Source organism: Sinocyclocheilus rhinocerous, unplaced genomic scaffold, assembly GCF_001515625.1.
Source record: "Sinocyclocheilus rhinocerous isolate Xijiao unplaced genomic scaffold, SAMN03320098_v1.1 scaffold729, whole genome shotgun sequence".
In the NCBI taxonomy this organism is placed as follows: Eukaryota; Metazoa; Chordata; class Actinopteri; order Cypriniformes; family Cyprinidae; genus Sinocyclocheilus; species Sinocyclocheilus rhinocerous.
In genome coordinates this window covers 67,943-82,867 of record NW_015664993.1, presented here as the reverse complement: position 1 = coordinate 82,867, position 14,925 = coordinate 67,943, and the positions used below count along the sequence as shown (strand labels likewise).

The 14,925-nt window shown below is 37.7% G+C and overlaps 1 protein-coding gene across 2 annotated transcripts in view; it reads right to left on the bottom strand.

The window, feature by feature from the left end:
* Positions 1–14,925, bottom strand: part of LOC107730641 (acylamino-acid-releasing enzyme-like) — a 46,994-nt gene that overhangs the window by 8,028 nt on the left and 24,041 nt on the right. For both annotated transcript variants that reach the window (XM_016541503.1, XM_016541504.1), the window contains 8 exons: positions 11,332–11,453; positions 10,949–11,009; positions 10,687–10,784; positions 9,492–9,543; positions 9,315–9,403; positions 5,067–5,205; positions 4,687–4,770; positions 4,498–4,578 (listed from right to left, as the gene is read on the bottom strand). In XM_016541503.1, coding sequence (XP_016396989.1) covers positions 4,498–4,578; positions 4,687–4,770; positions 5,067–5,205; positions 9,315–9,403; positions 9,492–9,543; positions 10,687–10,784; positions 10,949–11,009; positions 11,332–11,453 — 726 coding nt within the window. The remainder of the gene's footprint in view (positions 1–4,497; positions 4,579–4,686; positions 4,771–5,066; positions 5,206–9,314; positions 9,404–9,491; positions 9,544–10,686; positions 10,785–10,948; positions 11,010–11,331; positions 11,454–14,925) is intronic.

The following is a 14,925-nucleotide window of genomic DNA, read 5'->3' as shown; positions in this document are numbered from 1 at the left end:
ATAATAGATGGCACTCGTGGTGGTAGTTAAATAAAGTTATATTTATTGAGTTTAAACGTGAATATGTCTATGAAAGATTGTATTACTGTACTGTGATAAAAGAGAATCACAATGCTGAAAAAGCATATTCAGAAACTTTGAAATCAAAATAATGGATAAATGTTGTGTTTGTGGTAAACAGCCGCGGATCAGGAGCGGACTGCAAACGTGTCCTGTGCGAAAGCAAAATGAGTCCGTGCTGCTTCTGCACAGCACACACATACTGTATACTAGTGATGGGCGCGTTCGAAAACACTGCTTCACGAAGCTTCGAAACATTTGTGAATCTTTTGTTTCGAATCAGTGTTTCGGAGCGCGTATCAAACTGGCCAGGTCACGTGATTTTAGCAAACGAAGCTTCGTTACGTCACACTGTTTCGAAACGTTTCGAAACTCCGATGGTTCACCACTAGGGGGTGTTGATCTCAAAGTGAACCCATGAACCACTTCTGGGCTGTGTTCAGCCCCGACAAAAACGTTTTTTAAACGGAAACGGTGGTGCATTGAGAGTTGCAACTATGGCAGCTGAGAAGGCCATTCAAAAACATTCATTACTTTCAACCTACAAAGCACATCCTACCGTAAAAATAACAAAATGAGCTTACGATAGAATTAAATCCACCTCCTTCTCCTGACTGATAACTACTCTTGCCTGCTGGTTTTTATAGACAGCTCTAATGAAAACACTTAATAAAAACATTACATAAATCACTTAATTCATTAAATAATTAATTTAGTTCATTGTGTGTTAAGGGTTTGATTATACTTAAAACACATAACACAAGCACTAATATTTAATAGTATTTAAGTGTTTATTATTTATTTAAAAAAATGGTATTTCTAAAAAAATATTTCCATTTGTTTTGTAAGATTGGTCTGAGTTCTTGATGCTTTTACAACGTTTTCACCAGCAGGTGTCGCCAGCATGTGCTGTTTCAAGGGCTTCGAAACATCGAATCATTTTTTGAAGCAATTGGTTCAATTGATTCAATGCTTCGAAAAGCTTCGTTTCTCCCATCACTACTGTATACGCACTGCAGACGGAGTACGTGTGAACTTGGCGCAACAAATCTATTTCAACATCTGAGGCAACGCCACAAAGAGCTCTATGACCAATGCATGGCGAAAAAAATCCCTGGACACAAGATTTTTTGTTTGTTTTGTTTTTTTCTGCCATATATGTCTATTCTAGAGACATTTTGTTGTACCTTTACTTAGTGATTATTTTGCCTTTTGTCTGTTCTAGAAACATGTTACAGCTTTTTGATAAAGCTCTAATTGGTTTTCTTTTGGAAACATGTTTCAAGTTCACACTGAATGCATTTATGACTGTAAAGCATGTCTGTGTGTGTCAAAATCGTGATTAAAATCGAAATTGCTAAATTGATCAAAGAAATCGCGATAGGTTTTTTTTGTCCATATCGCACAGCCTTAGTTTTTACTTTTCGAATAATAATTACAGATTGAATATTCGACTATTTGAGCACACCCCGAGGTCACACCATCTATAATCCATTCAGATCAAACCAGTTTCATTAAAGGTAGACTTGAATCCACCAATACACGCATACTTTTCAACTCAACGTATCATTCTTCAATTCAAAAAGCAAAAACCACCATAGTTACTCTGGACAAAGCTTTTGATAGTGTCAACTGGAAATTCCTGTTTTCCACATTAGAGAGGTTTGGTTTTGGGGAGTCATTCATTAACTGGATCAAAATTCTGTATTCATCACCTTCAGCCACTGTCATCACCAATGGACTAACATCACGTAGCTTCACACTGCACCGGGGGACTAGACAAGGATCCCACTCTACCCCTCACTATTCACCATTTCTATTGAACCATTAGAAGCAGTCATCCATCAAAACAGCTACATTAAAGTTCAAACATTAAACATACACCAAAAAAATCAGTCTTTACACAGATTACTTATTTCTGTATCTACAAGACCCCCCATCATCATTACAAGAATATTGCGTCACCAAAAATTATTGAGGTCATGTACATATATTGCGCGATAAGTCGATATATTGATTATTGCGACAGGCCTAGAAACAATTACTTATTGATTCATTCTCTAATATTTCTGAATATCAACTGGAGTAAATCTTCTATTCTTTAATCACATCCCAACAGCTTGGATGTGACATCCCAGACATCACCTATCCCTCTATGCACCAATCACATCACAAATTTAGGCATTAATGTTCCCCCAGGCTGTCAGAGCCGTTTAGTCTTAATTTCACTCCATTATTTAAAACAATAGATGACGATCTTCAACGCTGGATGAACTTGCCACTATCCATTAATGGCAGAATATCAGTAATTAAAATGACTATACTCCCTAAACTACACTATTTATTCTCAATGATTCCAACACAACCCACCCTTACCTGCTTTAAATCTTTAGACCCAAACATTACCAAATTTTACTGGAAAAATTAGACCCCAAGAATTAAATGAACTACTTTACAGAAACCAAAAACACAAGCACCACATTTCTTCTACTATTTTATGGCCAACCAGCTTCATAATATATACAAATGGATTCATCCAAACCCATCAGAAAACATATGGCTAGATGTTGAGCGAACAATTTGTAATGATTTTCGCATTTCAGACTTTCCATTCTATAGTCAGACAATCAAAAAACACCCGTTTTAAAACACCAATGACAGTAACAGCTCTGACAGCCTGGTGGAAATTTCACCAAATCACAACACCCCTCTTGCACCATCTAAATACACCCCCATTTGGAATAACCCAGATTTCACAGTTAACAAGAAGCCGCTTAACTTACACACATGGGCAGAAAAGGACATCACACAACTCCAAAACATCTTCTTTCATAGTAATATGCTGGCCACAATTTCCTACTTGGTCCAGAAACACAGCATCGGGAGTAATAGTTTTTTTTGGGATACCTAAATATCAAATTATCTATCCAATCAAAAATCAACACTCGGTCCATTAACCTAGACCTTTCACCTCAGAGCTAAATAATATATCCTCCTCCTCCAAAAAAAAAAAAAAAAAAAAAAAAAAAAACATTCCCCCAAAAAAAAAAAAAAAAAAAACTATTCTCCAAATTATACAGAATAATATCAAGATCAGAAAACGCATTAAGTTTACCAAACACTAAATGGGAATCAGACCTATCTATTACTCCTGATGCTGATTTCTGGACACAAATCTGCAAAAATATCTAAATATCTAATAAATCTGCTGACCTTCTTGGTCTGAGACCTACCATTGGGCTTGACTGGGCTGCAGCCCATGGGCCCCGCTTTGTAGGGGGCCCCGCCTTTACCCATTTACGTTTGTTTGATTTGTTCAGTTATATGCCAGTCAGAAATTATTAGCCGCATTTCCACAGGGTACGCAAGGTCTAACCGCTTCCTACTACGACCTTCGAGGCCATAATCAAACAGCATAAACTGGTATTTATGATCATTTCACATAGAAGGACACACGTATTGAATTGCGTCTTTAGCTCACATTTATAAAGATAATGATAAATTATCATATGTTCACGCCTCATTTCTTTAGAGAGGATGATTCTATATTATATTAACGTTCCACTAAATTATGCGATCTGAAGAGTTTTGGCTCTGAATTTTCATCAAAAGACCTGAAATACAGCAAAGCAATGCATAAGAAATGTTCACACCAACGCCAATTATTGTTCTAATTTTGAATAGGAAAGTCCAAAAAAATAAAAAAAATTCCAGCTGCGCACACGTATGTACTATACTGATTATCAAATTTACATCACGTGCACTGTACACATACCCTAGCATAGTGTTCATACTACTGCCCACTATAAAAGAAAAACCAGCATGGGATATGCCAACATTAGATATTCATGTTATTAATGAAAGGTAATCCAGTGGATGTGCTGACTGATGCATGATACATGGACAGGTTTCATCATCACACGTGGAGTGTGCCAGTGCAGGACACTGCGGTGAATCCAACAACAGAAACACATAGCGGATCACGGAGCAAGCATGTCTCAAGCTATTATGGACATACTTGTTGTCATAAGGTCATATTTTTAAACTGAGTAAAATGCCCCCAACTCCCTTGTCTCCAATGAGATTTTTATGTTCAGTCATCTCTGTTGTGAGTGTCATCTACACACCCAGATTCTGAGCCTTTTTCAAATTTAAAAAAACACAACATACCAAAAACCATTTTTCAGATCTAACAATTCTCATAACAGAAGCTGCCTCAGTTTCCCAACAACAGAAAATACTTCTTATAATGTCTTGAATAGAAAACTATCTAAAGTTTAAATATCAGCACTGGAGTGTTTTTTTCTCTCTCCACAAAATATATATTATAAATTTCAAGTGAAATGTTATATCATGGAGAGACTATATAAAAGCCAAATCGTGTGTCTGATGGACAGACTTGAGGTGTGCAGGGTAAACACTGTAGCTGTTCCTCACCAAGCAGGACGCTGAAGCCCATCTTACACAGAACTGCTGTGGACAAGAACCACTCTGACACCAGCACTGAATGAGGGCCGCCTGACAGACACACAGAGTGAAAACAGAGATCAGCAAAACAAGATACTGATGCCGAATGTATCTGTTATATCATTTTTACTTTGTTATTAAGGATACTACAGAACAGACCGTGTGGCATGACAATGAGAGGTAGTTTGCTTCCTGCTGTCATTTCCTTTGGTTTCAGTAGAATCGCATTAAAGTCCAAACCAGCTGATGAAGAACAGAGAGTTGTTATATTTTTCATGCAAAATGGCAGAACTAACACATACAAACACAACAGTTCCAGTACCGTGAATTTGACCACATGTACAGCATCCCAAGAGTGCTGCTATTTAGTCTAACAGCACTAGGAGGTTTGTTGGAACAACTGTTCAACTATTTGGAAGCATTTAAGTTTGGCAGAACAAAAGTAACTTGCAAACACTGCATCCGAAATGCAATAACACACAATCATGTTGGAGTAAATATCAGCACATACTGTATATGCACTGTCACTCAGATCTTACGGTATTGGCTGTTGTCCTCCTCAGGTGGTGGGCTGAAGTTTAACGTCTGCCAGCTGATATCCGCCTGAGGTTGAGTCTCCTCCAGCGTGACCCATGACATCTTGCTTTCAGAACCCTTCTCTGGCAGGAAACCCACCCGCTGCAGAGCAGATCATCTAATTAGATGTACCTTACTATAATAACGGACAATAAAACTGTAAAAATGTAACAACAGCAGAACTAGAAATACCGACACAATTGGGAACAAAAGACTGACTGATAAGAAGGCTTCTTTTTTTTCCAAACGCTCACACACATAAAGGCTGGAATACGCTACACTATTTTTGCCCCAATTTTTCCCTGATTTTACAGTCTGGAGAATTCGATGATTGTTGCCCAAATTCTGAGCCAGTCTGCAGATTTGAGTTGACATTTCATAGAAAATCGTGTAGCAGGGTTATGACAGAATGCTCAGCTTTATTAAGCTGCTGTCCCTTTAAGACCGACTGCATGGATCCAATATACTGATACACAACGGTTTTCTTTCTCAACATTCACTTAAGACAAAACCAACTGTGCTTGAGGATACTCGCCAGGATGGACATTTTGACAAATTAAGCGTAATAAGCTGTGAAAAATAACTCAATTTGGTACTTGTGAGGTGTTTGTGAGGCAGCTTTTTGTGCGCGCACGCTTTGGATGAGACTGTGAGCGCACAGAAAACCATCTCTGGAGTACTGAATGCTTTAAAAAGATTTTAAAAAGATGTGCAAATGATACAGTTTTGTGACGATGCAACAGTGACCCGATTAGGTGCGTGACAATTCTGTCAACTGTCCCCAAAATCTCGTATCGCAGTGTGCAGCAGCTCTCTTGTAGTGCAGGCGAAATGCGCTGATGTGAAGCCGTTTTGAGAGGAAGAAAGAGAAGACGCGGTACCGCTGAATCACTCGTGCTGTTTTCATATGACTGATCCGATCCGATATTCTGTGTGGATTTATTTACATCTAACTTACATGCTATATTAAATGTTTGTGGAAATCTCCCACATTATAAATGCGAAACCTGCGGGAATGAGTAAAACTATGCGATATATGCGTGATCCCTCACTGACCTGATTAAAAATATATTCTATTGCACAGAGATTTGTGAAATACATTTCCATGACTTTTCCAAAGCTTTCTGGGTTTATCCAAAACTTTTCCAGGCCTGGAAATTTAAGTTTTAAAATTCCATGACTTTCCAGGTTTTTCATGATGGTCATAGACTCTGATTTTTTTTAGCTTCAGACTTTGATTCCATCCAGTCGGAGGAGATCAAGCATGTTTGATATTTTGAGCCGATTTTAGAACACGTTTTCATTTGTCATGCGTCTCCTAGCAACAAGGCGCACGTTTCAGCATGAGTTTGTTGTGATCGGAACGACTTTAAAGTCTGGTTGTGTGTGATCCTCAGTCGTTTAGTTTATGATGGCCAGTTTTTCCTCTGTGACTATTACAAATTCGGTAAGTGTATGATGGCCAGTGTTTTAAAAGCGGTTTAGATTTTAAAAGTTGTGTAGTGTATTCCTGCTCTCTGAAAACTGCTCTTTGTGTGAAATCTCAATGAAGAGTGCAGCCATATGAGACTGTGTGAGGCATTAGTGCTCAAATACACATTCTTGGCAAAATGATCGTCTTGACAATAAATTATTGTAAAACAATCAGTTAATGTCAAAGGTTAAAAAAAAAAAAAAAGTATGTGGGTCAGTGTTAATTTTTCCTTTTTATTACTGTGAAGCTGCTTTGACATATAAATACATAAATATTAGGAATGTAACGGTACACAAACATGACGGTTCAGTACGTACCTCGGTTTTGACGTTACAGTTCGGTACAATTTCGGTACAGCGGGGAAAACAAAAAAAAAATACATTTTTTTTTAAATTAAACAATGGTTTACTGAACAAATTGCTATTTCTTTAAATAAATTCTGTTATAATTCAAATTTTCTTAGGGATAAAAATCTACCTCGGATTATACTCTAAACTATAGTGAGCCCTTTTACATTAGGCCTACTTTAAGGTTACAGTTAACAACAGAGCCCAAATTTAAATGTAATTACTATTTATTTTTAAATATAATAATCAACACTCAACTTAAAAAAAATTTATGCAAACATGTAAATTGCACATAATGTAGTTTTTAAATTAACTTTTAAATTATAAAAATTATGTTTGTTGTTGAAATATGATCATTTACACCAGGGCTGCCCAAACTCGGTCCTGGAGGGCCAGTGTCCTGCAGAGTTTAGCTCCAACTTGCCTCAACACACCTGATGGTAAGTTTCTAGTATGCCTATAAGAGCTTTATTAGCTGGTTCAGGTGTGTTTAATTGGGGTTGGAGCTAAACTCTTCAGGACACCGGCCCTCCAGGACCGAGTTTGGGCAGCCCTGATTTACACAGTGCCTCTCATAACTCATTTCATAACAGATTCATTTAAACATTAATTAAGACATCACTAACAGGTAAAGTAAAATTGAATGAGTATATAGTCTAATATTTTGTGAAATGCACTTCTCTAGACTTAATTTATCGCGCACTAACGAGCTGTGGACACTGATGACTTCCTGAGGTAAATGAAACTCTACGTGACGTTTTGTTAACAAGCTACTTTATTGCGTCTTTCTGCGGTTGAAACATTGATTAAGCGGTTACATGAGGCGCGAGATGTTCATTCATGTTTATTTTGTGTTATAACTAGTAGTAAAGAGGAAGAGATGCCGTTTGAACTGAGGCATTTATACGGCGATCTGTCGTGCCACATCAAAGACCTGAGACTTTGTTTCTTATCAAAAGTAACAACATATAAAACTGGAAGTTACCAATGAAGTTCCACTCATGCAGTGCTTAAAAAAATGCTGTATTTGTTCGTACACATTCGTACCGAACAGAAAGACCTGTACCGAAAAATTTTGGTACGAATACGTGTACTGTTACACCCCTAATAAATATATATATAAAAGTGACTTGACTTGACTGTAGTGTTGGCTATACTATACTAAGGTTAAGGTTAAGGTTAGGGTTAGGAGAGGGGTGTCCAATCCTGCTCCTGGAGGGCCAGTGTCAGTCTCACATTTGCCTGGAAATTTCTAAGGCTGTTTCTCAGGCTTAAGAACGCAAAGAATAGAATTGCATTCTTGTAAATGAGTATGTACATTTAATTTTACTTATGCTGTGTCAATGTTAAGATTCTTTTTAATATGTCAGTACAAAGTACTGCAGGCTTTCTCTACATCTTTATCACTAAAATTATAAAAACAAAACAACAAATGTTTACTTTCACGAGCCGTCACATATTTGCGCGCTTGCAGTGGGAAGTTTAAAGCTAAACGCTTGAGTAATGGAAATTAACTTTGACAATTGAGGAAGATGTAGTAGAACACAAGGACGCAAGATCGCAAGAACACATACTGAGATACAGCCTAGCAATCCTGAAGACGTTAAGCTGGATCAGGTGTGTTTAATGAGGACTGGAGCCAACGCTGCAGGACAGTGGACCTTCAGGAGCAGAGCCAGACATCCCTGGGTTAAGGGTTAGTATTTGTTTTAGCATTGTGTAGGGTTGGCGTTGGTTTTGGGAACAAAAACAACTATCAAAATGTCCTTTTGAAGCAATGTTTACTTAAAAACCTTTTTAAAAAAGTAGGTCTACATGCTATTAAATGCATTAATTATATTTATATACTTTATGTAATTAATATTTAACTTCAAATAGTTACATAAAATACTTGAAAACAGTGTTTCCCATACATTGACTTATTTGTGGTGGCCCGCAACAATATCAACTCTGACCGCCACAAATAGATTTTCCAAAATGCTTTGACTTCGTTGAATAAAAATGAGCACTGCACGTTTCAAAATTTTCAAAACGCAGCCAGGTGTTTTTATATAAATGTATCTTTTTTGAAGGGAACCGATTGTCTTCAGAAAAGTTTTGATGTCATTTTCATTTAATCTTTCCTATAATGCCTGATAAAGCAGCGTTTATGAGCGCAGCGCTGCTTTGATTACAGCCATTACCGGGGAAACGCTATTTCTGCCGCTCCTAAAGCGCCTCCTGCTGGCAGAGAATGAATTTGCACTTTCAATATATATTTCCCCCAGGGGAAGTGCCGCCACACATAGAGTGTAAGTCTGTGGGAAACACTGGAATAGGTAAAATAAGTGTGTTCAATAGCAAATTTGCTGTGGTATGGAAACTGATATCGAGAATGTGTGTGAGAATACCAGGTCTGGAGGGCAGTTTGGTGAAGAGCAGCTGACCACCATCAGATCTCTGTGAATATTCAGCAAATTCCAGCTTCCCTCCTCTGATTCTAGAGCAGCACAGAGCACAGACAGATTACAGACATACAGTACAGTAGTGTGTTATATAAGAAGAGGAAGAGAGTGCGCTCTACATACGGGAGGTGAGAGACGTGACTTCACCAGTTGAAGTATCAACAACCAACAAATCCTGTAATATAGGAGTGACAGAAACTGATTGACTGACAGATAAAGATACAGATAAAGAGACACTCACATCCCAAAATAGATCAAATGAACAGATATGAAACAGAAGGGGACCTCCCCCTTCGATGACTCCTGCAGAGGGGATTTTTTTCATTGAGAGGGGTGTTGTATACTGGACTTATTTTTAAATGTCAAGGAAAAATCAATGATCTCACCTAAACGTTTCCTCGTTTCAATGACTGAACATGGTCTAGTGCTTTTTACAATAACTATTTTAAGTAGTTTTAAAAAGAACCTTATAAAAATCCTAATTTGTCGGGACCTGATTCGTTTTTAGGATTCAGGATTTAGGATTCAGGATTATGTGAATTAATTATTACTGCAGACATGAACTGTAATGTTTACTTTTTCGGGCAGGATAAGCAATATATTGCAATTGTGAATATTGCTGTAGGCTACCACACTACCAACAGAGGTAATTGACCAAACGCTAAATATATTTCTGTATGTAATTATGCAGTAAAATATTACATGTGATATGGGATAATTAGAAGAAACCGTAAAATGCAGTATAAATGCTTAATAATAATAGGCTATTTCACGTCTTCAAGTCCAGTCATGATTTGTAGCGCACCTGCCACCCAATAATCACAATCAATTTAGTGCTTTGCTGCTTTTAATAAGAAGTCTCAGCTTCCAAATTATGTATATTTTGTATAATTTTATCACAAAATACAAACTATAAATGTGGTGTTGACAGTCTTTAATGTGTTCGCTTTTGCACCTCAGCTCAAGCAGCATGTGAACTGATCATCTCTTCCTCTTTGCTACTAGTTAAAGCAAAAAAATAAATAAAATAAACATGAATGAAGGGAAGAGAACTTTGATAAATGTTCAATATATTGTTCAATATATTTTACTTAACCTGCCGTCTTCATGTTTTAATGTGTGTTTGAATAAATGTAATTTCACTTCACTTGATTTTATAGGCATTGTGCCATGTGTTACTATGAGAAGACTTTATTATTTTGGCATTTAAATGCATGTGGAAGTGTATATGTGCAAGTATATATTACATGCTCAGCTGTGTGTCCATGGAAACCGAGATTATGAATGCAGCTGTAGTATGAGAGAGGTGTTACAGTACCTTACGGCATCTCTGAGCACAGGACATAAGCACACGCTGACTGTCAGCTGACCAGCAGCGGGGAGAAAGCATTGAGCTGTAGATCCCAGTAAAACCATCTGACACACACAGACACACACACAGAGTTGACAAACACAGAAATAGATTAAACAGGTCAGAGATCTTCATCTGAATAACACGTTTTCTGAACTCTTTCTGAGCTTTTATCATTTCTTTACCAACCAATAAATAAAAAAAAAATAGTATGACTACATGCACATACCCTCTCTGGCTCTCTGCACCACATCAACCACAACACTTGTCTGCTTGGTGTACCAGTCATACTGCAACCAAACCACAGCAATACACAGTCGCTTGATTAAAGTTACCTACATTTGATCACTTAGACTATAAATACCACCTGCACCTCCAACTGAAGCTGCTTCTGAATCGGTCACTTGTTCACTCATTTACTATTTCTAATATAGTGAGTGGGCAATGTGACCAAAATCATACTAACGTCTGTTTAAACAAATTGGGCTGAACGGTCTTTGCACTAAATATGTTTTGAATGAGGAATCTTCTTGGTTATTATTAAAATACTAAGTAAATGAATTCTAAACTTACTGTGATTCTTTAAGAACTGGCCACACACTAAATACACACCATACATAGACGGTTGCACTGCTGGTGTGGACCGAAGACGCCACACTCCATATAAACGATACGGCAGAGGTCAGGACTTAGCCGAGGAGAGCAGACAGCACTGGAGTTAGATGATAACTGTTCTGAGGTGAAAGCAGAGATAACATTCAGAACATTTTGAAAAATATAAAAATGCTTAGGAAAACATTAAACACCTGCTTTTAAGAGGTTCTGGTAAAATCATAACTGCTAATACATTAGAAAATTCTTAGCTTAACAAGACAGTAGCTGACGCTAAGGGAACTTCACGCTGGAGGTAGGGGTGTGCGATATATATCGTCTACGATAATATCGTAATTGTTGTTTTAATGATGTGCGATTTAGTATAAGTATATTGCAAAACCCAAACAAAAACACCTACAGAGTGCACGCATACATTACATGATGAAGTCTAGTTGGTTAAACTAGTGTGTGTTCAAGATATGGATTTATATATCTATACATTTCATATAGTTAATATCACACGAAGAATGCAGGTTTTTTTTCTTAAAAAATCACCATGATTACAAATGTGATATTGATTTTTATCAATATCAGCAGCAGTTCAATACCAGGAAATTAATATTAAGAGACTTACGGTTTAGACACTATATTGCCTGTTTTTGCCTGTTTCCTAAATGAATCACAGTTTATATGATTTGTTTCCTCACAGTGACTCACTTATTAACAGTGACTTGCTGCCACCTACTGGTGGTTTTAATTTCACATTTAAAGTATCTTTTCATGTTTTTAATAATTTCAAATATCAGTATTCAACGTTTTATGTTTAAAATATCAAAACATTATTTCTGCATTTGTAACTGCAGGTTATTCCATGTGCCTCTGAGCTGCATTAAACTGTGTGTAAATACAGTGGCGGCTCGTCGGGGGAGGCACAGCTTCCCCAAAATGTTGAGGTGAAAATGGGAGGACGACGATTTAATGTTAATAAAATTCACAATTCATACGTGATATTAGTTTGAACGTCTCCCGCTGCGCTGATAATGTGAGTAGCGATATTGAATATTTGATCGCCTGCAGATTTACCAAGCTGTCATTCAAACAGTATATATACAAATTAAAAAATAAAGGGAGAACACACCTAAGCTGGATATAGGCTACAGCAGTCGGCTTAATTAAATGGCACAACAGGCAGCTCTCTTTTAACACAGACTTTTAAGAAGGGATGGATGTTTGCTTCAAGTGATAGGCCAGGTAAGTGAAGTTATATTATCTTGCTGTATGTGTGTCATTTTCTTTATGTGTTCTGACTAAAAGCAACCAAAATGCCATTTTAAAGTAGTTAAGCAAATAATAATAATAATATTAATAATCGACAGGGATCCCCAGACCAGTACAATTACTCTGCCTCCTCTATTTTAAAACCCACGAGCCGCCACTGTGTAAATGTAACTGTAACAATGTGTTGATACTGATTTAATTTGCTTGGTAACAGCCCAAATGTCTTATTATTCTCATTGACTGATTAAATGTAAGAATCTGACTCAAAAGATGATGCACGCAAAAAAATGTCTTTATGAAGGTAAAAATGCCCATAAAAGGTAAAAAAATTATTTAAACTTATTAAAACAAATTAATTTCTGTCACTGCTGTGGACTGACCACCACACAGAATATGAAGAATATCAAAATCTTTAGGAGTCAGCTGTACCAGCACAATAACTATAACTCAGCAAAATATTGTCTAATTAACGTTTTCGGTAAAATCCCAGAAAATATCGAGATATAATTTTTTGTCAACATCGCACTCCCCTACCAGGAGTGACAATCTCTGAAGACCATAGAGCATCATGGAAATTCACTGGCAGCTGTGTTTAAGCTCTGCCCTTAAGGTGTGGGTCTTCACATGCAAATAACTGGAGCACAGAATCATTTTATTCAGATTTTCTATTGAACTGCAAAAATAAACATCCACTGGCAGCAAGAAAATACAGTAAAACTAAAATCCATCCAGCTTTGCACATATATCCTGGGAAGCCAAATTTGAAATATCCATGCTATAGAGCCTAGTAAACAGTAAGAGCTATTGCCCAGCCCGTAGCCAATCATGACCAATTAAGAATGAACTACTCATTCAGACATTTTCATTGTGGCAAATCTGCCTAACAACTGATCAGATCTGCATCATTCACGTGGTCAGTCCTGGGGCCGACTACAAACAAAAAGGCTCAACTGGTAAGGAATGAGGCTAAAACCAGCAGCAGAACAGTCAGTCTTAAAAAAGATCAAACCTAATGACCTTGAATGGAAGGGCTTTAAGCACCTCCAGCACATGTAAAGGACGAGAAGGCACCAGCCTACACGCCCCCTTCATAGACATTAATCATAGCCTAAGAGAGACCTGTGCCCAAAGGCTTTTGGAGAAACTGCAGAACATTGTGCACCACGCAGTGAACAGAGTTCTCTCCACGTCAAGAAAACAATGTTGGAGAGAGGGGCAAAACTGTAGTGGCTTGCTAGTGGGAACCATTCAGATGCCAGATGTGCAGCCTTCACTCTGGGCCACTACGGCCAAACTAACTGGTGAAACAATCTCAAAGGAAATTAATACTTTCAAACTGGATGCTACCTGTGAGTCAGTGTATCTGTTCTCAAGGCAATGGGGCTGAAATACCTGGCCAAGAGCAACCCTTTCCTTACAAAATTAAGAATTTTTTCTCACCAAAAGCTATGCAGCAGCATCAAATCAGAGGCAAATGTGGCTGTGCCACATCACTTCAGAAGAAACTTTATATGAAGCAGTGCCAAAGGGATAATGAACATCGACGCTGCCATTAGACACAGCATGCGTAGGGACAGGCACATGGGCAAATTCAGTCGCAGTCTGAACAGGCCCAAACACTGTCGAAAGGCACCAATCTGTGAACTCTGAACTTGTTCTATTCACTATATTCCAGCTAGGGAAACATCAAATGGCAGAGCCCAGAACTGCTAAACCACTTTCCTGTAGCCAAGGTGCAAACTGGGAATGTAAGATCTACTGTAAAAAAAAAACACTGGACAGACATGAGGTTGGATCTGTTTCGAAGTGACCATCATGAAGGAAAGCCTCTTCAGCATCTGATTCAAGCCCCTGGCTCAAAGATTAATTTAGGATTCATGCCGTTGTCTTTGTTTTTTACCTAAAAATACATCTGTATATTTAAAAAAAAAAAAGAGAGAAAACAAGAGGACCCAACAAGAAAGCCTTTGTCCCAGATGTTCCACCATTTCAGCACAATTGCTAAATAGTCATGGCTAGAGGTCTTGTCTACAGAGCTTGAAAGGCAACTGGCAACCACAGCTTCTTTGACCAGGAAAATCCCCAAGGAGCATCTGTTCCACCAGGTCCAGGATTTATAAAGAGAGCCATGGACCTTTTTCACATTTCCAGGTTTCTCAGCAGCAGAAGTCGTCATAGTTGGGTTAACTTGAAGAGCAGTGAATGGGAGAGTATCACAAATATATTTTTTGCATTCCCATTTGCTCAAATAGCAAAAGAAAAACTCCACGATCGTGTTTTCATGACTTTCAATAAAAGGAAAAAAACTGAGAGAGACTGATAACGGCAGTCAGA